The following is a 25,426-nucleotide window of genomic DNA, read 5'->3' on the forward strand; positions in this document are numbered from 1 at the left end:
TTTCCCAGATATTTCGATCTAATGGATAAAATAAGCTTGCGCAATATATGAACGCTAAAGGAGACTCCGGAAAATCATGCAGAGAGCAGCAGCTTTTGTTTCTGCTCTGACAGCCGCAAGACCACACAACGAAGTTGATACTTGGTGCTTGGTACGTTTTCCGTCTTCAAACCAAACTTGGGTCTTCAGCCAACAAATTTAAAATCCAGTCTTCCCATAATGTTTACATAATGTGTCTTCTGTGGCTGTTCGAACACATTCGACTACATGAGCGTTTACACTACGAAAGCAATCCGGTCTAATGCGTTTTCGACTAACTCTGGAAATGGTAGAAAGTGGACAAGCTCAAAACGTTTTAATACGTTTTAATACTTCAAAACGCATCTTACTACCAGTTGTAAACAGGGCCTCTGATGTTTAAAGTTTCACTGAGCTCATTTTTGGAGACACTCCAAATCCACAAAACCATTTTTCCATTCCACTGGAAAGGAAATACAGTAATGCTATCATCAATAAATCTTCACTGAATATTACATTGTTCTCTCTAAATTTCTCCCTGCCTTGTTTGTTGTCATAGTTACTAATTTGATTTCATCATCTCATTCAGCTGTGTTCCCCTCATTATCCTGTGTACATAAGTTTTTGTGTTTCATTCTTTGGATGTCGGATATTGACTACTATGGTCGTTTGTGTTTCCCTGCCAGTCACTGGGTGTATTCCTGTGATTTAAAGACTGTGTTGAACTTTCCTCTTCCTTGTTGTGCATGTGATTATCATACCGATTTGTGACCATCAGTGAGGGATGAGATGGAATAGTACACCCACTAGCACATGCATACACACGCAGGGCCCACACGCATACAGTAAGAGCTCAAGTTATTTTTGTAAACTTCCTTTGGATAGGTTTTTTTTTAATGTGCTGTATGGGAAAAATTGGCCTTTAGGCGACTGAAAAACCCTGCAGGTCTGGATGACATTCCAGCTCTCGCTGTGTCTGTGCCTGTCTAATACTGTTACACTCTCCAGAACCTCATGTTATCTTCACACATATACAGCACTGTCCCAGAGGGAAATTTTATTACTCAAGAGTTTGCTAAAAGATATTACGAGTTTGGAATTGTTTCATATAAGTATTACCTTTTTCCTAATTCATCAGGAGGTATAAAATAGACACAGATTAGACAATTGTTGATATACAGTATAATTTACAGCTACAGTTTACAATTATTGTGATTAGATATATTTAGATATATATCAAATAGCGATTTGATTTGGCAGAATTTGATAAGAAATATTTGAGTTCACCCTTGTGAAAAAGACGTACATTTAGAAATAGTACTTATTACAGAAATAATATACTTAAAAAGGATTGTGCAACGAGTTAAAAAGGAAAGTGCAAACTGATGTTTTCAGACACTTAATTGCATGTTATTTACAGTTAAATGAAAATGTATTATAGTTTAAATTGATATTAAATACAATTCTAAAGTTGAATTTTAGAGTGAATTTTTGACCCTTAAGTAGGAATTTCAGAATTATTTCAGAACTGCCTTTAAAAATTAGTGTACTGCCACATGTACTGATGCTGTATGTCGTTTCTGATGAAATTTGTAAAGAATTGCACTTAATTGTAAACTTCAAATCTAAAAAAGTATATTATTTTAAAAAACTGTACTCAGAAGTTATATAATATGAATAAAATAAGGCCAGTAAAGAGAGTACGCTTTCAAGGATGTTTCTTAACATTAATTTACACCTTTAAAGTACATTTTAAATGTTTTAATAACCTTTGCTGTACAAGGTTATGTCCCATTATTTCAGGGGTGTAGTATTTGTCATGGTCATGTGATCATGACAGCCACAAGGTGGACCATCCTTATGTAGAATAAAGGTGAACATGATTTCACCAAGTACAACATGTTCTTGGACCAACATTCCAGTCAACAATCAATCAAATCAGATTTGAGGGACAAGTTAACAGTTTATGTCAAGTTACCAGTACAACCAGGGTTAGGTGCTTCTACATCAGTATATTCCCCTGTGATTTTAGGGATAAGTTATGGGAAGGGTTAGGTTTAGTTGTAGGGATAGGGTTAGGACTAAATTTTTGGATTGGAATGATGTTCCAGGATCAATGTTGTGCATGTCTTACTTGGCAAAACCACAGTGAGCATAGAATAAAACAACTTTTTCTAGAGTAGATCATGGACTCTTCATGGACTCTAAATGTAGACTATTTAAACATTAGAAAAAGTTAAGATCTTATTTAAGATTTTTTTTTTATTATTATTATTTTTACTATAGGGTCCCAGTGCAGGCCACAGGGTGGAGCACTGCTTTCCAACACACACACACACACACACATGTAGAGCTACACACGGTGCAGGGGGAGTGTCAGTGGGTAAGAGGAAGGCAGCTGGCACGCAGCTGATTTGTCTGGAGGGTTTCACAGGAAAGTGTGGCATTCACGACCCAGCGCTCATGCAGTACAGACCGTCCACAGCCTACTTGCCAGCCTCTGCTGCTCTGGCCAGATCCCAAACACACACAGAGAGAGAGAGAAAGTGAGTGTGTGAGAGAGAGAGAGAGAGAGAGAGAGAGAGAGAGAGAGAGAGAGAGAGAGAAAGAGGAGAGCAGATGTGGTTAGTGTGACAGAGGAGGGAACAGTTAGGTGAACTCTAGAAGGGAATCCTGAGAGCAGAAAGAAAGGCGAGTAAGGACACAGAACTTTCCACTGCTTTTATCCTTTCACATTCCATTGATTTTACTAGATACTAGCTTTTAAACATGGAAGTGATTCAAGACAGCCATCTGCACCTGGAGGTGCCTGAGCTGCACAAATCCCTTACTGAGATCTCAGAAGATGAAATGAACCTTCCAGGCTCTGATGATGAAGATGAAGCCAACACTGAGTACAAAGCAAAAGATGCCGCTGAGAAAGTAGAGGTAGGTGAGGGAGAGAAAGGTGAGATGAATGGAGTCATGGTCCTGGCGCTGCTGGACAAAATCATCGGAGCCGTGGACCAGATCCAGCAGACGCAGGCTGGGCTGGAAGCCCGTCAAAAGGAAATGGAGAGATCAGTGATGGGCATCCAGGGGGAACTCACCAAACTGTCCAAGAGCCACACCACCACGGCAAACACGGTCAATAAGATGCTGGAGAAGGTGCGTAAGGTGAGCGTGAACGTGAAGTCGGTGCGGGGGAACATGGAGAAACAGGCCGGGCAGATCAAACGCCTGGAGAGCAACGAGAACGAACTTCTGAAGAGAAGAAACTTCAAAGTCATGATCTACCAGGTGAGGGGTGTGCACACAGACGACACTTAGGATTGCTCAGGTTCATGAGTTCTCAGTTACATTTCAATGAAGCATCAACATTGTCTTAAATGTTTGTCTTGAAATTTTTTATGATAAATAAAAGTGGAGACAAATGACAATTGTTGACATGCAGTAAGAGTATAGATCTAATGAATGCACAACAGATAGCTCATAGCTCAGATCTTGGAGGAAATTGATAAGAAACGTTATTGTTATCTCTTCATTGTTGAGATCTCTTCTCAAATTAGACGCGAGATTCCTGTTGTGTGTTTTTTTTTTAAAAGAGGAACAAAGTAAAAGTCTTTGTAAAAGTTATTGGTGTCTGGGAGAAACGATTGGGATATTGACGAGATCTCGCTTGTGTTTTTTCTTTCCATAATTTCCAAAGATATTTTGTAGAAGACATCACAACTGTGTTTTGTAAATGTGATTTGCATTATACATTTGTATAGGCCTACCCGTGTAATGAAAAATGCAGGGTACATCACATGTAGGGTGTGGCTTTGGGTAACGAGTATATGGGTAACACTTTAGTTTAGGGTCCAATTCTCACCATTAACTATAGTTGATTATTAGCATGCATATTACTAGGATATTGGCTGTTTATTAGTACTTTAAGCACGTATTAATGCCTTATTCTGCACGACCATATTCTACCTTACTAACTATTAATAAGCAGTAATTAGGAGTTTATTGAGGAAAACGTCATAGTTGTTAGTTAATAGTGAGAACTGGACCCTAAACTAAAGTGTGACCAGGATATCTTACTATTAATAGAACCATTTTTATAGTGGCACTAAAAAGTGTTTGCATACTTAAAATGCATTAATGCCATTGCATTACAACAAAATATCAAACCAAATGTCACTTGTTTTACAGAATAAAAGTATAAGCACACTTTTCAAGCACAACATATAACAAGAAGTTTAAGTCACATATACGGTTACACTGTAAGAAAGCAATCTGTGTATTTTATTATTACCAATACCCTTTTCATTAAGTTTACAGACATTTCATTTAAACATAATGTGTTTCACAATACGAGTAAAACACTTGTGAAAAATCTGTTTATTTGTTTATCTGTTTAAAAATCGTCCTATTAGTGCAGTACACTCTTTTTACAGACTTTTCTTGTTTAAAATTAAGTGTAAAAATTGAGTGTAAATTTAAGATTATAGAGATATTTGGTCATGTTTATTGTGAAATGTTGGTAGTTAATGCATAAAACAACACCTGGTTACTCTAGGACAACTGTGTGAACTGACCTCATACTAAAAATCGCCACATGATCAAAAGCCATTGGGCAAAAAATAATGAAGAAATGACTTCTTAGAAGAAGCAGCATCTTTTATTCGTGACATTTTGTTATCTGATATTCAGACATTAAGGTGTGGCTTAAAGGGATAGTTCACCCAAAAATGAAAATTTTGTCATCATTGACTCACCCTCAAGTTGTCCCAAATCTGTTTGAGTTTCTTTCTTCTGTTGAACACAAAAGAAGATATTTAGAAGAATGTTGGTAACTAGACAGTTGATAGTAGCCACTAACTTCCATAGTAAATAAATAAATAAATAAATACTACGGATGTCAATGGCTACCATCAACTGTCTGGTTACCAACATTCTTCAGAATTTATTTTTAGGTGTTCAACAAAAGAAAGAAACTCATACAGGTTTGGAACAACATGAGGGTGAGTAAATGATGACAGAATTAAAATTTTTGGGTGAATTATCCCTTTAAGTAAAAAAAAGAATGCATTTTAAATGTATTTTTTATGTATTCTGATTTCTGAAGGAAAAAAACTGTGTTAGTGTGAACTGACGGCCACACATACTGTGTGTGTTCGGAGCTGGGCTACCTGCTGCCTTATAAAAGCAGGATTCTGTTTGATGGCCGCAGAATAAACGAACGCTGACATGTTTTTACATGCATTCTCTCCCCAACACGGCAGTCATGCTGGATTAATGTAGAGAAGGTCTCTTTCTTTTTCTCAGAGATGGAAAATACCACAAACAAAATCCAGAGACTATTTTAAAAAGGGTGGGAGTGGTTTGTTAGGGAAAGACATGAACAGAGGGTAAGGACAGAGTAGAGGGGAGTGGGAAAAGCTAAAAAATGGTAGCCTCATGCAAAAATAGTCAGAGAGATTTACTCAGACAGTCTGTCTGTAGTTAGAGGTTTTTTCGGCCGTATAATGCGATGTGTAATAGCTTGCAGCTTTGCACAGTGGCGCAAGAACATTCAGAGTTTCCACACAGTGAGTCAGAAGAGGCTGGAGCTGCCCGCCCCACGCACACACACTCCACTAATTACTCTTCCCAAAATCCTTCCTTCGCTCATCAGAGAAGGAGGGTGGGTCGCTCACAGTTCCACCCTGTTATTTTGCAAGTTTAGGAAGATCAAATTCCACTCTTTTCATTCATTTGTTCCTTCATTTACTTACTTAATCCCTCTTCTTTTTCTTCTATAGAGAAACAAAGTCAAATATGCAAATAGATGTGAATACTTGGTCGATGTATTGTGAGCATCACATTATACAACATGCATTCTCGCTTTATTGTCTTGAGTTGTCAGACTTGACTTTGCCATGGTCTGCAGCTTATTTTGGCCAGGAGCAACCGGCCCACTTGAGGAATAGACCTTCTGACTGACATGCAAACAGCCAACTGGTGTTTATTTATTTATTTTTATATTAAATTAAATATAAAACATTAAATAAATGGTTTACATTAATTAAATGGCACTACAGTGATATTACAGTTGAATTAATTCAAGTTTAATTAAAATTAAAGTCCCCCTGTGGTCAATAATTGTATCCCTCAAAGGAACACGGCGACTTTTTGGGACTTTAGCTTATTCACTGTATCCCCCAGAGTTAGATAAGTCCATACATACCCTTTTTCATCTCCGTGCGTGCCGTAACTCTGTCTGACGCACTCACCGCTAGCCTAGCTTAGCACAAAGACTGGAGGTAAACGGCTCCAGCTAGCATATATATAATGAATAAGCTAAAGTCCTAAAAAGTCGGCGTGTTCCTTTAAAACTCATCTTTAATCACCAAAATAACATATTTAAACTTTTTTTCCTTGAAAATAAATTCTTCATGCCTTAAAATAGCTTGAATGTAACTCTACACCCTTGCCTCATTTAGTATACTGTAGTATTCTATGAATATACAAATTAGCCCCGCCTCCTCTCACTCACACCAGCTCAGAGATCCACTCGTTGACAATCACACGTTGACGTGATTGATTAGGCAGTTTGTGACGTCAGAAACACCAGCGATTTAAAACCGTGATTTTGAGACTGTCTTTGGTTCACTGCAGAAAATGACTTTGAATTTGCACATGGTTTGTCTTAAAGCATATTAAAAACACCACATAGACATATAAACAACATTAAAAGCTTGATTTTCACCACAGGGGGATTTTAAAACTAAAACTGTTATATCTTTCAAAGATTTGATGGCACAAACCAAATCAAAGTGACTAGTTCTTCCATCATAACAGTTGTTGATAGTGACGGTCAGCCGCTGGCAAATGTTTAGCAATCGCTGAGCATCTGTTGGCCTAGTTTTTGTGGTGGCACAACTAGTCTAATCCCCGTCTGTGACTTTTTGGCTGATTAAGCATGCTGAATTGGCAGTGGAGCCCATCAGTGACAAGAAATTACTCTGATTGGCTGTTCAGCTTAGCGAAACACGTGCACAAGTAGAAAATTGTAAATGATGAAAGAAAACGGAAGTCGAGAGGACACACACAGATAGCTTCTGTCATTTGCTGTGTCCCAATTCAAAGGCTGCATCCTTTGAAGGCCGATTGCATCACCACAACGCAACAAAGGCTATCCCAATTCGTTGGCTCCTTCAAATGCACCCTTCGTTTCGTGGGTAATGAAGGATACAACAGATGGACCTTCGCGGCCTTGCGTATCCCAGAATTCATTGAATGCAAGTGACGACAGGATTTTTTGGAGAGAAACGGATGCAGCCTTTGAATTTGGACAGCCATTGTATATCCGCTGTCCATGCTTTTCTGGTTTATCTCTTTGAAAGACAGATACAAACTACTGCCACCTGCTGGTACGGAGAGTTATTTCCTCTAATGCATGCGCGAATGTTCATGGTAGTTGGCTATTAGACGTCAGTCTTTGTGGTGCGTTAAAATGTAACATTTTGGCTCAGATGCAGACGACATGAGGTGAAAAAACAGTTGATGGCACTAGTTCTTTGATGTTGTTTTGGACAACTGACAGTAGAAAATAGTTTATGCTAATGTCTGCTATAGCACCCTTTGTGTAGCAATGCTTGTGTTGTGTTGTAAATTGCATTCTGGTGCATTTTAGAGCACACAACGTTCCTTGAAATCAAGCTTCAGTAGGTAGAAGCGTTTACATTCAAAAACTTGCATATGTTTCAGGCCTAATGCATTTCATATGGAGAGTGCTGAACTCATCAGAGCCAAGACGTTTCAGCAATGGCATGCAAATCTAACCATTAGATAATTACACACACATCTGATTTGCATGTTCCACTGGTGTGTTGAAATGGTTTAAAGGACAAAGAGCAAACTAATCGTTTGTCTCCTTTAGCACAGTAGGCCAACTTTCCATATTTCATAATTTGTGAAATGTGTCTGACAGACACTCCAGGGTCACGAGTTAGAATGTGTTTAGGAGAGTTTTTGTGTGCCTGCCCAAGGGAGACGCCCCTCTCTTCACAAGCTAGTTGACAAGCTACTGGAAGCTAGTCATAATGTAATGTAGTTAGACTACAGCAGAGACAGTAGTAAGAGGAGATGGGACACTTGTAGAAAAAGCAATAGGATCAATCAAAATGGTCAATATTGCAACTTTGGTCTTTTCTCTTTCAAGGAGATAGAAGCTGTAATCGTAGTCCTAGAAACTTGTTTACTGCTGAGTCTTTGCCTTTCTGAACCCTCTATATCATCACAAGCATTCATCCCGTCATCTGCTGCTGCTACAACTGACTGTCTCTCACTCAACTACATCTTGTGCTAACATGCTTTTGACATAATTCATTCTCTCTTTTCATTATGTGTTTGATATTCAATTAAGTGGGACAAAAGGTTTTTTTTGTTTGTTTTTTTTTAGATCAGTTGGCATCAGCTAAGCATCATAGTTGTGTGTAATGTGTTTCAGGTAATAGTAAAAGTACAAATGTCTTGCAGCACGTTGTCATAATGGTTTGGATTTTTGCAATTATTAAATTTTTACGTTCTCTTTATTTAATGTCAACAGTAAGCTATGTGTGGAACACATTTGACTTAATATTATGAGTGAAACTTGATATTTAGGTGGGACTTAAAAGTGACCTCTGAAATTTTTGTTTGTTTATGTAGCCCTGGCCGATATGTCAGTTGTCTTGGACTTATACTGACACCTAATGGCGTGGATGCAGCATTATACAAATATTTTCAATTACTGATCCCATTGTAGAAATGTTCTGCAGTCAGTTGTGATAGTTTTTTCTGTTAGCAAAAGAGTCCAAAAACAATAGAGGTTACTAAGAAATAGCACGTAGTATGTATTTCACAGCCTCCATGAGGTGAACTGCTTAACATAGAAAAAAGTTGCATTTATTTGATTGCTGGTGGAGTCTTCATCTCATGTCAGCATATGTGATTTAGAATTTTCTTTTTTCAAATATACTATTTTGGTCTTTATTTTTGAAACCTTTCTAATGCAGGAAAAAACACAGCAATCTATTACAATTTGAGAAAACATTACAAAGACAAAAAAAAAATAAAAAATCTTTGTTGGGATAACATGCATAGAATTATTAAAAACTTTGAACATGTATTAGGAAAGTAGGTAGACATTTATAAATATAAACGGCATCACTAAGATTCATAGGTTTATTCCCTTCCTAAAAATGAACAGAAAAAATAAATGCTTGGATAACACTTTTATAACACAATTATTATTGTTTAATTAGCTCACATGTAAAGAGTAAGATAATGTTTTTTATGCTTTTTTTAACAACTTAACTTAACTTAACAAATTAACTGTAAATATTTCTCACTTCAGATTAGGTCATGGAAAATGGAAAAATGTCATTAATAAAGTGCACCACTTAATTGTGCTTAATGTATTTGTAAACATTTTAAAGGAACACTGAATATGAATGCAATTAATGTCTAATAAAGATTGGTTTAAAGCACTTAATTTATGAAATTTCCCATTTTCCGTGACCTAAAGTGAGAACTATTTACTTCTAATAACCAATAAACAATTCCTTTACTATGAGCTAATTAAACAATAATAATTGTGTTAATTACACTGACAATGAATGAAGAACTCTTCACCTTCAACTCTTCAAGAAATAGGCCTATAGCCTATTAATTTATTAAAGGAACACGCCGACTTTTTGGGACTTTAGCTTATTCACCGTATCCCCCAGAGTTAGATAAGTCCATACATACCTTTCTCATCTCCGTGCGTGCCATAACTCTGTCTGATGCACCCACTGCTAGCCTAGCTTAGCACAAATACTGGAGGTAAACTGCTCTATCTAGCATACTGCTCCCAATAAGTGACAAAATAATGCCAACACTTTCCTATTTACATGTTGTGGTTTGTATAGGCACAGCGTGTACAAATAACAAGGTCACATGAGATACGGCCATCTTCTAACCGTATACTGGGAACTATATTCTCAGAAGGCGAAGCACTGCTACTTCTGCGGAGTGATTTACTCCATACTCCTAACACTTTAGTAACATTCATTGTTGCTTTTTGGGCCCTCTGGGCATGGATTTAAAGGTGTATTCCAGTTCTTATTCTTCTATTCAGTGAAAGCAGGAAAGGGAATAAGAGAGGAGGGTTTTGTGGTAGGGTGTGGTGTTTTAACAAAGTGGAGCTCATATTTACCGTGGTGATTCATTCTTTAGGCATCCTGACTCCTAGAACTCCCCCGTCTCCATCCAGCTCTTTTGCTTCTCATCCCATTTTGCAACCACTCTGTTCTACCCTGCCAGTATATCACACATTTATCAACCTGCCAGTACCTTTCACACCCTGATACTCCCTGCCTCCCAAATCCTGACAGCTCAATGGCCTGAACTTTACCTCAAACTGTTGAATACATTTGCTATGACTGTCACTGGCTGTTATGTGAGCAGTTTAATAATATAATAATAATAAGGTATGCAAGCTAATTAATTTCACAATAAACGTAAAAAAGAAACACACACCACACACACACACCCACACACACACACACACACACACCCACACACACACACACACACACACACACACACACACACACACACACACACACACACACACACACACACACACACACACACACTCTGTGTATTAGAAATCATTCTAATAGGCTGATTTGCTGCTCAGGAAGCATTTATTATTATTATCAATGTTGAAAAAGTTGTGCTGCTAAATATTTTTGTGGAAATCATGATAAATGTTTTTCTTCAGAATTATCTGATGAATAAAACATCATTTGTTTCAAATAGAAATAATATAAATATAGAATAAATTGCATAATTAAAACTTTTACGATTTTTGGAGCTGTTTATAGTGTATAAAATAGATCCTTCAGCACACCTTTGTTAGTTGTTAGTTAGTTTCAATCTCTTCCTCTCTAAGTGGATCTTGTTCAGAATAGGCTGCAATATGAAAGTCAATCCTCAAAAGTCCATGAGCTAAAATCTAAAATATTTTGATTATGGTGAGAAATCTGTAGCAATAGATTAAGATGATTTAATTTAAGTAGAGATAAGTGAGATAAGAGTAGAGGTAAGATTAGAAGGACAAACTTGGATCTTGTCCACCTTATAGAGACTGGAATGCTTAAGTGTATCATATAACTTACATAATGAAGACTGCTCACATACTGGAGTAAGTTGATAACTAATGTATTTTAACTGCCCGTTACACTGGTAGACCATATATGGCAAAGTCACAGAAATACTCCCGTTGTCTGCGTCATGTAGAAAAGCCCATTTGCCTTGTGTCACTTTGGAAGCAATTTCAGCGAGGCAGGGGCTTTCTCCACTGACCGAAGAGAGAGAGACAGCGCATGAGACCTGGAAAACAAGAGCATTAGAGAAAAAGTTTGTGAAACAGACAGTAAGAAGCATGCAGGGTGACGCTATGAGAACAGAGCGACATCTGGGCTTCTAAAACAGCTAGCACACACACATCTGTGAGAAGGGAAGGAACGGCACTAGTGGTTGCTATAAATAGGATCCGCTGCATAGTTGTTTGATTATGAGAGGGGGAGAAGGCTCATAGATGAAGTTGGGTTATTCTCTGTAATTGATCAGAAGCATCATGTCCAGCTGAAGGGAATAGCAGAATGGATGGCTATATCCACCACTGGCACGGCCCAGTGCTGTGTGTCTTTTTTGATTTCTTTCTGTGCAGTTAATCTTCAGACGGGCATGAGGCAGAACAGCATGACTCTGGCTTTTGGCCCATGTTTCTCAGTTTGGCATTGGCATTATCTCGTTTGCTCTCTATCTCCTACCCTCCATCTTTCATTTTCTCCTTCTTTTCAGGATTCTTTGAAACTGTGTATGAGCTACAAGCTACTTGTAATTTAAAGAAGTTAAACTACAGTTTAGATACCCTTTGTTAACTTAATAATAAAAAAGCGACATAAAAAAACAGTAAAAACAGTACACTTCAGTAAACTCTAACTTATTATTGGTACAGAAATAATGTACTTTAAAAGAATATACTTTCATGCTCTAAATTGCATGTTAATTCAGAGTAATTAATTAAGTGTGTTAAAGGGGTCATGACATGGATTTATTGTATTATTTTAATATGTTCATTGAGGTTCACTTGTATTGTTCACTTTTTGCACAAAAAAGGCTCATTCTGAACCTATGTCTGAAATGATCAGTTTTAAGGGGTGTCTCCTTTAAGTCTTCCCAGTAAGTGACTAACATCACAAACATAATAAACGCCCGCTTACGTTATCCATATAAATCTGTAGTTTCCAGACAAAGCTTTATGAAATCGTTTACTTGCGGTTTGCGATGTAGCTGCTGTCAGATCCAATACAGCTGACTGCTTCATCTGTCAAAAAAGGCGTCTTTGCGAACTCTCCATTAAACTGTTCCTTGTTTAGTGGCGTAGCTTGTGGATGGGCATTCAGGGAACACACTAGCAGGCACAATAGCCATAACCCTATCCCACTCCACCCAATCCACCCCTGGGAACACAATCGTCCTCTTGACAACAGATTTAAGTGAGAGGTGTTCGTCAGAAAGCGAATGCACATCTGTATACTGTATCCAGTGTAGACAGCATCAGTGATTATAATGGGGTCAATTTGCTTTTGATGTAATTCAACACTCACATCAGGTGTAGGCAAGTGTCAACCGTTAAGCGACTTAACGCCAGTGGGCGGGGGCTATGATGCGATGATATAAAACTATTTGACGATATCTTGCTCTTGAGGCAGTCATATGCAAATGTATTTGCCCATATGAGGTCACAAATCCCACAATATCAAAACAAGCCATTTATGGAGCTTGATTAAATAAATGCTTGGTTTATAATCAGGAGAATGTTTTAAGCCAGGGTTCACCAATCTCGGTCCTGGAGGGCCGCTGTCCCTGCAGAGTTTAGCTCCAACCAGCTCCAACACACCTGTTTGAAAGTTTCTAGTATGCCTATTGAGACCTTGATTAGCTGGTTCAGGTGTGTTTAATTGGGGTTGGAGCTAAACTCTGCAGGACAGCGGCCCTCCAGGACCGAGATTGGTGAACCCTGTTTTAAGCTATGAAATACAGGATGTTTCAATGGTACAAAATCCTCTTATATGTCAAAAGATCAAGGGAAATTTAATTTCTCATATCATGACCCCTTTAAGAAATATAGTCAATTAAATTGTTCTCTCTTTAAGTGGCCTTTTATTTTATTAAAGTATTTAATCGCGGTTACAGTATAAAAATGACCAAAAACATTTATGCTACATTTAACTAAAAGTATAAACCACTCCATACAAAGTACATGTAAAATGTCGCGCATACTTAATCCGAATGAACTGAATCACTAAAATGAAAAATAAACAAACAAAAAAGAATCAGACTTCCCACTACTACTTGTGGATATTCTAGGAAGACAGACTGTACAGCTACTCGTTGGAGGAAAAAAAAAACATAGCTCCTGACACTGTACTGGAAAAAAAGTAATTCAGTAGTTGCCTATTGCTACTTTTAGGTAGCTACTCCCCAGCAGTGGTTCTTGTCTGAGAGGAATGATGGTCACAGTGGGCCTACACAGAGGTAGCATTCTTCTTTATTTTACAAGAAACTACTCCCTTTGTATAAACAGCAACAACAATAATAAAGACGAAAGAGACTGATCTCCGGCCATTTGTGGATTGGAGTATATACACACTGTTAAAGTGTTAGTTCACCCAAAAAATGTAATTCTGTCATAATTTACTCACCCTGATGTTGTTCCAAACCCGTAAGACTTTCGTTTAAAGACCATCTTTAAAACACAAGTGAAGATCTTTTTGATTAAATCTGAGAGCTTTCTGTCCTCTTCATTGACAGTCTACGCAACTACCACTTTGAAGCTTCAAAAAGTTCATAAAGAGATTGTAAAACTAATCCATATGAATTGAGCGGTTTAGCCCACATTTTCTGAAGAGACTCGTCACTTTATATGATGAACAGATTGAATTTAGGCTTTTATTGACATTTAAAAATTGATCAGCGAACATAAACAGAATCTCAACTGAACCTGCTTGACGTGCGCGAACAAACCTCATTGGTTCTTGTGGAAGCTCAAACGTGCGTAACACAAGATAATGAATATCATTGGTTCTCGCACGTTAAGCATGCATTCTTGAGCTCCCGTTTACCACAACTGATTTATGAACCTTTTGAAGCGTCAAAGTGTCTGTTGCGTAGCTGTCAATGGAGGGACAGAAAGCTCTCAGATTTCATCAAAAATATCTTCATTTGAGGTCTGAAGATGAACGAAAGTTTTATGGGTTTTGAAACGACATCAGGGTGAGTAATTAATAACAAAATTTTCATTTTTGGGTGAACTATCCCTTTAAGTTTTGGGAGTCAAAAAATGCATTTAAATCCTGAACATGGCAGTTTTTCACAATGGTTGCTAGTTATATCTCACTTTGCCTTCTCACATCTGTAAACCATTTGGGATTGGCTATTTTTTTTTTTTTTTTTTTTTTTTACCAAAGAAATATTAACGATTGGATATGTATTATTATTTGCCAATAGTATGATATTTTAACAAAGGCAATCCTTTTGTGTTTGAAATTTGAAAGCCTCCGTATTCCTTTTCTGAGCTGTTAAGCGTTTGGTGCAGAGCAAAAAATAAAAAGTGTAAAAATAAGAAACAGAAGTCTGAATCAGTATTTTGCTGTGGGGAGCATTTGGTACATTACTACGGCTGTACAAAGAGGATGTACTGATGTTCCACACAGTCATAAATCTCTGTGTAAACACTAACCTCTCTCCTCCATTGTTATTGGAAAGAGTAACTCAGCAGCACCATGGCAACCGTGATCGTGGTGCCAGACAGCGCTCTAAATCAGTGGGCAGAACCAACCAACGTCAATGGCATGTTCTGAATAACAAGCTAAATATTTTTTCACTGTACTGCATATAGGAAAACGTCAGTTTAAGAAATGGGTTGCAGTTTACCACAGACTGGAAACTGCCTGCTTTGCTTATAAAACTCAACATGGCAACAAACGCATGAGTTGCTCCATGCGCCATGCCTTAAACCTTTAGGAAACATTTTTAAACAGTCTGTTGTTGATGAATATGAAAATAAAGAATTGCTTTGTGAGTTCCAGATGATGTATGCCAATGTTCACTTTCTCAGTGCAGCGTGTTCCAATGGACTCTGCCATTTTATAGCATATAGCACATTGATTTCCTAAAGTTTACACAGAACTCCACATGGATGTGAATGATCGAGGACAGCCGCAATCGCTAAGCACACACAGTTGCCACAGTTGTCTTGATGGTCACCATAAGGATATTGTTGTGCGGTTGCCATGTAAACTGCCAGTGTTTATGGCATCAAAGAGTTTAATTTGGTGTTGTAACAGTTGAACAGCCTTGCTCTCTCTATCTCAACAACAGCCTCTGATTCATCAAATATTCCCTGCAGGGAAAGCCAGCATACCATCACTTTATATAGTCAAATATCTCTCTCTCTCTCTCTCTTTCTCTCCCTCTCTCTCTCTTTTGCAGAGAAAATAACTCCGCAAAAGAACAGCTGAAAAGAATAGACTTTTCTCTAGAGTATGTCCACACAATGTTTTCCAATTTCTCTCTCCTTCTGTTCCCCCATTAACATGATGAGGATTATCATGATAAAAGAACAGATAGTTCAGACTTTGAATTCAAACAACACCAATACTGTGTTCTGTCTTTCGAGAAGCATGACACCTCAGCGGCGAAGGTTACAGTTTCAGGGCCGCAGTCCAAGGACTGTCAATGAAGTTTGTGTAAGTGTTGAATGTGACTCTAACCCTAACCTCTTAGCATCCAAGGTGAACTCATCAATGAAGTAGTGAAATAGTGAAGTCATCAATATTTGGTGCAAATACTGCCTTAGTTCCACTATTTTAAGTCATCTAATTTGGTAGGTGGCAGCATAGAAATAAATACATAGATGCCTCATTAGCAGCTGTTTCAATGGGCTGCTAAAGTAAGCCGTCTGCCATATTGGAAAGGTCAAAGCTGGTCCTTGAACACTCAAGAGCACGTTAACAGTGGAGAAGGGAATGTGGCATCTGCGTATATGTGTGGTATTGCCACAGAAAATAGTCAAACCACTGTATTGGCACTTTCAAGTCGGGTGGATTCTGCTCTCAGTGTTTTTATTGTTCACCAGCTGGAAATAAACTTGTGATTCCAATGATATTGTTTCTATGTGTCGTTATAGTTGTGATGTAGACTTCCCCATTTTTTAAATCTATCTAAACCTTCCTTTTTATTATTAGGTATTAACGTGTTCATTTTGTGATCATTTGTTTTCAGTATAACGCGTTAAAAATATTTAACAGTTAACGCAGCATCTATTTTCTGTCATCCTTTGGCTGCGCTACAGTATATGACCACACTATCATTCTTTCTAGTGCTATTAAACCTTTCAAGAGCAATAAGATACGAAAAAAGAACTCAAACACGCGCCAGCGCCGCATTTGGCTCTTTTTCGTGCTTAAAGAATGGACAAAAACAAACAAAATTATGTCAAAATTCCCTTTTTTTTCGAGTATCATCGGAAGCACAGTCTTACATTTAAAAAGTGTTAAATAAACGTAAAAAGTTGTAAGAAAATAGGATGTGTGTCTGACCTATGTAATGTGTGTCAGCTCTTAAAGTGACAGCAGCCTAATAAACCTGCTGCTGTCTGACATTATTGTTAATCAAAGAACAAAAGACAAAGAGAAAATCACTCACTGCTCTTAACTGAATAACTTAGTACTGGCATCAGTGATTCATAGTGCTTAGTAAAAATATGACATTAAACAAATATTTAAAATATACCGTCTTAAGTTGAATCTACATTATTTTGTAGATTCAATGTGACAGTATTACAACATAAAAATATATTAAAAACTTTAATGTTTGGTGTGATTAATCGTAAATTAACAAAAAAAAAAAGGTGTGATTATTTAGTACATTTTTTTAAGCGATTGACAGCACTGTTATTAGTACATTTATTAATTAATATTTATAGCATAATAATACTCTTTCCCAACTTTCTTGTTACTGCATCCAGGATCCTTTTGTATTGGAAGGGTGGTTAAAAATCCTGACCCTGAGTTTAGCTCCAACCCTTATTAAACCCCTGAACCAGCTAATCAGGTCTTTAGGATTACAAGAAACTTCCAGGCTCATGATTCGAAGCAGGACGGAGATGAAATCTGCAGGAAGATGGACCTCCAGAAGCAGGATTTGGAAGCCTGAATGATATTTGTGAGCTCTGATGGAGGATAATTTTTCTTTTTGCTAAATAATTTTAAATAACTTTTGTACCAATGTTGTGTGTTTTTATGTTTTAGTTTTGTGTGTGTGTGTTTGTGTGTGTGTGTGTGTGTGTGTGTGTGTGTGTGTGTGTGTGTGAAACTAAATCTTTCCAAAGCCATCTGTGCTCGACAAACACATTCACATTCCACACGTACTCCCTTATCCTGGTGTTCCACGTTTTCATTTCCTTCCATGATGAAGTTATGCAACATGTCCGGAGGATTCCCTTCCACACATCCAGTGCTATATTCTTGGGAAAACCCCACACCCACTCATTTTCCCTCTTCCCTGACCCTGTGCTGTAGTTTGTGGCTTTGAATGGAAAGGTGGGGCGGAGGGTGTTTTGGGAGGGAATCCCTCGTCGCCATAGAGACACGTCAGGCTGGAGGCAGGCAGATGTGAAAGAGCTCTTCACATGTGGCTGAAAAGAGACGCTTCTGTGAGGCAGTGGAAATATTCCACCATGAACACACAGTGTTTTCATTTATCAGTCTGCTGACATGTGCAAACATTTTCAGCTCGGTTTCTTGTTCTAATGAGGATTAGTTCACCCAAAAATGAGAATTCTGTCATTAAACTCAACCATGTTCTTTCAACCCCGTATGGCATTCTTTCTTCTTTGGAACAAAACTTTTATATTTTGAAGACAACTTTGAGCAGGTTTTTAACATTCAGTGGCTGTTCTTCATCAATCTCCAAAAGAATACAAGCACCATAAATGCAGTCAAGAATATTCCAAATCTTCTGAATCCATGTGATGGCAACTGTGAGAAATAGACTGAAATGTATACAGTATAATCAGAGTCAGTGAGGTGAACTCAAGAATCAATCTTGATTTTTGGATAGATTGTTCGGTTCACTAATCTGGACCTAAAGTTAAAGTTAAACATTAAGAATTAGGGTCTTAACAATTCTGCTATTATTTTCCAGCATATGTGTTTGGAAAGAAGAAGAATAAATAATGACAAAATTTCCATTTTTGGTCAATTACTCTGTGGTGAACCATAATGAAACACTTTATGACATTTTCACTTTTTCATCTCATTTGTGGAGATATAAAGTTGTGGTATGTGAGGAAAAAAACTGAAAGTATAAAAGAAAGGAAACCCCACCTGGGATTGAAGCCAGCTGATATCAGCATATGACAAACCTACCTGCAAACACATGAGAGAGACAGACAGACAGACAGCAGATAAAGAGACAGTTAACCAAACCACACACCATGTGACGCACACACAGTCAACAGATCTCTTGTTGTTTCATTTTGTGTTTGTTCACACTGTCTCAGAGACACACAAACAACTCTTCTGTTCCTGTGCTCATATATTATGTCAATCTCTGTAGCCCACGGCCCTCCATGCTTCTGTGGTTGGCTCATGGAAAAGTCCAAGTCTCTGAAAGTAATTCATACGTGTGTGTGTGTGTGTGTGTGTGTACGTGTAGAACACCTTGTGTTTAAGAGGAAAAAAAGGAGAAAGCGGTTGCATGACACCATCTTTCTTTCCTGACCACGATGAGAAACAGAATGAGAAAGAAAGTGGAAGAATTCATTTCTCATTCCTTAAAACGTGTTGCTACACTGACTCAGATACTGTGTTACTTGTTTCTAAGGCAACTGTGTTGTGTGTGTGAAGGGTGAGATGGTGGGATTACACTTTAACCATATTTAAAGACAAATTAATTATGAAATTACATATAAAGGAATTGCATTGCATTTAAAACAATTTAAACTATAATACATTTTCATTTAATTGCAATTAATATGCAGTTAAGTGCCCAAAAACATTACATTCAGTTCACACTTAAGTATATTCTTTTAAATTGTATTATTACCATAAGTACTGTTTTTTTTTTAAAGTATGCTAAAGCATACCATTACAAATGAATGTCAAATTTTGTGGTTAGATTTATAGATCTCTGTAAAAACCATGTCATGCACACATGAAGTCAAAATTAATATATTGTTATGCTATATGCTCAAACTATGCTCAAATCCACAGTGCAAACAACAAAATAGCCATGCATTTTACACAGATTACACTAAATATGAACCTAATAACGTATAAAGTGAGTTCTCTCTCATGGTTTGAAAGGATCTAGCCTTTCAAAAGGGAACAATTTCAAAGGGAATTTTTCTTGGGAATGTGAAAAGTAACTCCCCAGCTCTTATCGTTCCCTTCATACTCACATTTACTCACATTTTCCAATGGTTTCTAGTGGTGAAGTGCGTGTTTCCCTTCCTCTCCGCTCAGCAGAACAATGCAACATTAACTTGAGAGAGGCACTTTGGGATGTGGGCTCACCAAGGTGACTGCCTAACTTCCTCTAACATGTTCCATCTTACTGTTTCTTCCATTACAGCTGCTTTTACAGAATGTTGTTTACACAAGATCAGCGACCTTCTGACCTTTGGGGCTTTAGTGCTTAGATTAGATGCCCTTCTTATATTCTAGTCCATTCTTTTGATTGTGTAATAAAAATGTCTTGAGACTTTTCAGTACTGTTTGTGTTAGCCTGCAAGCATTAGCATCTAGCAAAGTTCATTATTCTTTAGGGTAGTGTGTTGTTCGTCATACACCATAAGAAGGTATTTTGCTTGAGGGGACTTGGATTTAAATCTGGCCTGTGACATGACCTCTTCTCCCTTCATTTTCCTGTCAGATCTCCACTGTTTTATCTGATACATGCTAAAAGACCATAAATAAACCGATAGGCTTTACTTTGACCCCAAGAAATAGTTCGACAAGCACAGTTTTCTAAACATTGCTGATGTACTTACTATTGAACAGAAAGTTTGCTAAACTTGATATCGCTACACTTAAAAAAAAAAAAAAATGCTGGGTTGCTTCAACCCATGTTTGGGTCAAATATATGGACCAACCCAACCGTTGGTTTAAATTAACCAACGGTTGGGTTTGTCCATTTTTGTCCATGGGTTTGTCCACACAACCCCAATTTTTTTTAGCGTGTAGTCAGGTGCGGTTTTCGATTTTCGCAGGAGAAATCTAGTCATTTATATTGGAATCTGCACAATTAAAAGTTTTGTGAGATGGCCCAGGCAGATTTTCCCAACCCGATCTCACTGCAATTCATACATATTTTACGAGTTGCCCGATTCATACGCCAACTCATGCGAATTCGTACGAATTGGTCATTAGATAGTGTTAGATTTTCCTCATGTTCAAGTTATACAGATTCAGAGCTATCCAGATCACACAGATTCGTGTAAGCTGCTTTGTTTAAAGGTGACTTCTGTGTTAGTTGTGCTTCATACATTGCTACACTATTGACAATGGACAGTAGACCTTTTATTGGCTGTGAAATTTCACTAAAATTTCGCTAATGTGACCACACCTTTAGGGGGAGGAGCCACACAAGGCCATTAGAATGAAACTTTTCCGAAACTTTGACAGAGCTCTTATTGGTCTTAATAATTGGTTTACTCTAATATTTCTCTCTCTATTTGACACAAAATAAACTCTTGAACTTAAATAAATCAGGTGTACTGTACATCATCCTCATGGTACAACCCAAATATTATGACATTAATATATTAATTTGAAATACGTCCATCCCCATGCAGTATGAACAAGTGGGATGAATACCTGTTGTCCCAGTATGACACATCTGTTTTGATATGTGGTTGGGGGTATTACAGTAGATTAATCCAAATACAGACATTTACACCAACACTTTGTTTACTTGTTTGTTGATTCCATGTTTGTTGTTTTCTGTGTAGATCCTTTGTCCCTGCTTGATGCAGAGGAAATAATAAATCAAACAATAAGAAAAGACATCCTTGTATTAGTTAGTTTGGCCTGGGAATATTGGCAAAGACATTACCGGAGCAAAACGGGATGACTCAATGTATCACACGGATGGAAAATATGTCTCCTTTACAAACAAGTCAGAGCATTGTGCTGTAGAAAAGAGTGCGCTTGGGAACGAGGGGCTTCGCGGGATGGAATGCAGGGAATTAGGGTCGGGCAGGAGGGTGGGAGACAGGTCGGAAGGGAAGGGCGATGAAAGAATGGAGGAACAACAAAAGAAAGAAAACAAAAACACTGTTGAGGAACATAAGAGGAACAGCAGTACATTGTGCATATTCTCCCTGTGTCGACCTCTGAAGTATTAATTTGTCATTTTTAAAAAATAGCTCTTTCATATGCATTATCTGCACGTGCTTATTTGACATTTGACATAATTTAAAAGGGCTATCTGTGAAATGGGGACCTGTTCGATTTTGAAAGTAACTTTTAAGTTGAAGTTCTGTGACATGTTATACAGTTTATTACATAAGGAAGGCATATAAATTACATTGTGCCAAATTAGATCATCTCAAATAAAAATGTAAAATATATATTGAAAAGACACAAGACTATCTTTTATTTAACCATTTTATGAACATATTTACTAATACAGAAAGAAGTAAGGAAGGAATAAAAATTATAATGCCAAATAGAAGGTGACTCTTGGAATTACCTTTTAAATGATATCTACCATACAAGTGCATGATAAAGTGTTTGTAGTGACCCATAAAATAATAACAGGACCTCAGTGAAATCAAATGCTCTCCCTAATAATGGTCTTGTTGTAAATTCAGCATATGGGTGGGTGTGCTTTGGGGACTAAGGTCACCATCAATGCTAGAACGGATGCTGAACAATAGGGCCATTAAATGGGTTAAATAAAGACAGGACATTGATTGTTTTTGGTGGTGCTTAGTTTGGGGATCTGTTACATGCTTTTGGCAAAGGATGCTTATTATTTTCTCATTTCCTTAAGGAGAAAGATACAACTCTGGGGAAAATAGATAGTGGTGCCTGAATAATGGTAGCATGTTGGTAGGCGGTAGTTAGGTCCTTTATTAGGTTATGGCTTGAGGCCCGGAGCCCATCACAGATTCTCTCTGCTTGTATACCTTGATAAAGAAAGACAATTGTTTTGAGAATTGTGTATGTGTGCTTGCCCTCATGGCAGTAAATTATATGACTATTTTGGTGTCTCTCTGCAGGACGAGGTGAAAATACCTTCAAAAGTCAATGTGGCCAAGTCTATGAAGTTTCCAGAGCCTGTGGAAGGAGAAGCTGAAGGTGAACTCAAAGCCGTCGCAGAGGATGAAGGTGAGGACAGAGAGAAAGTCCATCTGGACCTGTCCTCTGATGAAGAGGAGGTGGAGATCGAGGAGACCATTGGGGAGTCTCGAGCAGAGCGCATCAAACGGAGCAGCCTGCAACGCGTCCAGAGCATCAAAACCGCTTTCTCCAAGGGAAGTATGGAGAAAACCAAGCAAAAGACCAAGGATAACTTGGAGAAGACCAAACAGAAGACCAAAGAGAACTTGGAGAAAACTCGCATGAAGACCAAAGAGAACTTTGAAAAATCCAGGCAGAAGACCAAGGAGAACCTCGAGAAGACCAAACAGAAGACCCGAGAGAACCTGGAGAAAACACGTCACAACATAGAGAAAAAGATGGGCAAACTCACCAATCGCATGTCTGTGAACCCCGAGCGCAAGGAGAAGATGAAGAACTCGCAGAAGAAGGTGATGAAGTCTTTCACTCCTGACCACGTCATCTATGCCCGCTCCAAAACGGCTGTCTACAAGGTTCCACCGTTCACCTTCCACGTGAAGAAGATCCGTGAGGGAGAATTGGAGATCCAGGGAACCGAGATGGTGGAAGTCGGCGGGGACACAGAGGAGGTGGAGAACGCAGTGATGGAGGGAGGAGAAGATGAGGAGATGGAGATGGAAGAAGGAGACATGGTTGAGGAAGACGACGAGACAGAAGACAGCCCTGAGATAAGGGCGCTACTGGAGAGGGGAGACGAGCTGGTGTTGGTGGAAGACCATGACAGAGACAGCGATTAGTGTGTGTGTGTGTTTGTGTGTATGCATGTGTATGTGTGTGTTTGGCGCTTACACATTAGAACATTTGATGGGTGGGAATGCATCAAATAAGTTTTTAACCATGTTGATGAGCCGGCTCAGTTTGATATCAAATGTCAATGCAGCAAATATGATTTCTGAAAGCACAACTCTCTAAGATTGTAATTGAAAAAAAGATTTTTGTCCTCTCAGCCTTTGCGCCCATTAAAGTGTTGCAGCGTTCCTTGACATAGCATAACCTCTATTGTGTAGGCGCCCTGAACATGTGTGCTGTACTGCTGATCCAGATGTTGGATATTGCAGGAGAATGTGAATGTATCCGTTTGCATGTGTGTATTTACGTCTTTTCTAGCAGTAAAATGTTTCAAATATAAGGTGACTCCGTTCACCTGATGTATGTGCGACTGAGAGATTTACTGTACTAGTCCAAGTAACTTAGTTCCTTGAATTCACCTTGTTTGATAAGGGTAAGGGGCAGGGACTAGGCATGCTGACCAATAAGATGAAATACGGTTTCTGGAAACATTTTTATGCTAGTTGGAAAGAATGAACTGACATTTTTAACTATATGAAATAGATAGGCTTGATCAAATGAACAACAGACTTCTTGGACAGGTAGTTCTGTTGTACTAGAAGATTATTTGGTCACACTTTATATTAGGTGGCCTTAACTACTATGCACTAACATTAAATACCCACAAGACTATATAGATTCACTGTATAGCCAAATGTTGTTTTGGAAAATTCCCACATTTCCTGCTAATGACTTTGAGGTATGGTTAGGTTTAGGAGTTAAGGCCACCTAATATAAAGTGTGACTGATTATTTTTCTTCTTGTTCTAGTCTCAGAGCTACAGACTGTTCTTCACTTTTCATAGAAGGTGGAAGAACAAACCAAGATAAGAAAACCTGAAGTATTGCTTCTAAGTGCTCATTTTTACATATCTTTTATATAGCTTAATGAATAATTTTACATTTCCTTAAAACAGGCTGTCATAGTCAAACTGTTACACTGTTTTTTTTTGTTTTGTTTTTTTGTTTGTTTGTCCCAATGTGAAAAATCACACAAAAAGAAGATGAAACCATTGAAACACCAAGAAAAAATTATATGAATAAATTTTTATCCTCATAATATTTTGCATTGGTTTGCTGGAAACTATCAAAATACATTGACTATAGATGAAGTATAAAGGTCTATAAAATGATCTTGGTTTCAGAATGTCATGAACTGCAATACTGTTTGTGTAACATTTGCACGTCCCCTGGTGGACATGTGTGGTAATGTTATAATAGGTCAACGAGCGATGAACCCTTCCTCATTTGTAGACCTATGAGCACAAACATATTATTAAGTAAATACTATTAAGTAAAAATAGGTATGAACTGCAAAAAGCTACAGCTAATGTCATCAGCACCTCCTGATCTTCAATTAAATGCATATGATTATGAATCACTGCTATTACTTAGAGAGCACAATCATTTCTCAGATGTTACCTTCATTCTCTTAATTGCTCAGATTGTATCATTTCAGTAATTGCGTACTGCAGAACTTCTTCTATAAGCATCTTAGCTTTTTTATTTTAAGCATCTTAGCTTTTTTATTTTATTTTTGCTTGTGTAGCTGATGAAGCATATGAATACTCTCTTGTAATGTCACACGTCTTAACCACTAATGTGTTAATAAAAGCAATCATGCTTCACATTCCATGAGTTCTGCTTGACTGATCAAAATGAATGTATTATTTTTGCACTTTATTGTTGCATTGTACTTTATAATTACAAGTACAGCAAGTATTTCTTCTTACTTATACAGTTGTGGTCAGAATTAATGGCACCCCTGGTAAATATGATCAACAATGGCTGTAAAAAATAAATCTGCATTGTTTATCCTTTTGATCTTTCATTCAAATATTTTGCAAAAATCTAACCTTGAAGTAAAATAATTGAAAGTGAGGGGAAATCATATTATGAAATAAATGTTTTTCTCCAAAACACGTTGGCCACAAATAAAGCCACCCTTTTATTAAATACTTTTTGCAATCTCCTTCTGCCAAGATAACAGCTCTGAGTTTTCTCCTATAATGCCTGATGAGTTTGGAGAACACCTGACAAGACATCAGAGACCATTCCTCCATACAGAATCTCTCCAGATCCTTCAGATTCCCAGATCCATGTTGCTGCTTCTTCTCT

At 37.8% G+C, this 25,426-nt stretch overlaps 1 protein-coding gene across 1 annotated transcript; it reads left to right on the forward strand.

The window, feature by feature from the left end:
- Window positions 1–2,429: 2,429 nt before the first annotated feature.
- On the forward strand, window positions 2,430–24,938 carry cavin1b (caveolae associated protein 1b). Its single transcript, XM_084103078.1, has 2 exons — window positions 2,430–3,297; window positions 22,361–24,938. The coding sequence occupies exons 1-2, from the start codon at window positions 2,788–2,790 to the stop codon at window positions 23,216–23,218; spliced, it is 1,368 nt and encodes a 455-aa protein (XP_083959204.1). The 5' UTR covers window positions 2,430–2,787; the 3' UTR covers window positions 23,219–24,938.
- The last annotated feature ends 488 nt before the right edge of the window (window positions 24,939–25,426 follow it).

The sequence above is a fragment of the Abramis brama genome (assembly GCF_963993115.1).
Source record: "Abramis brama genome assembly, chromosome: 24".
Classification (NCBI taxonomy): domain Eukaryota; kingdom Metazoa; phylum Chordata; class Actinopteri; order Cypriniformes; family Leuciscidae; genus Abramis; species Abramis brama.

What these genes read in the sequence shown, in the direction of transcription:
- cavin1b (XM_084103078.1), top strand. Translation starts at nt 2,788, where the DNA reads ATGGAAGTGATTCAAGACAGCCATCTGCACCTGGAGGTGCCTGAGCTG. An exon ending in TCAAAGTCATGATCTACCAG is followed by an intron (nt 3,298 to 22,360) that starts GTGAGGGGTGTG and finishes GTCTCTCTGCAG; the next exon opens with GACGAGGTGAAAATACCTTC.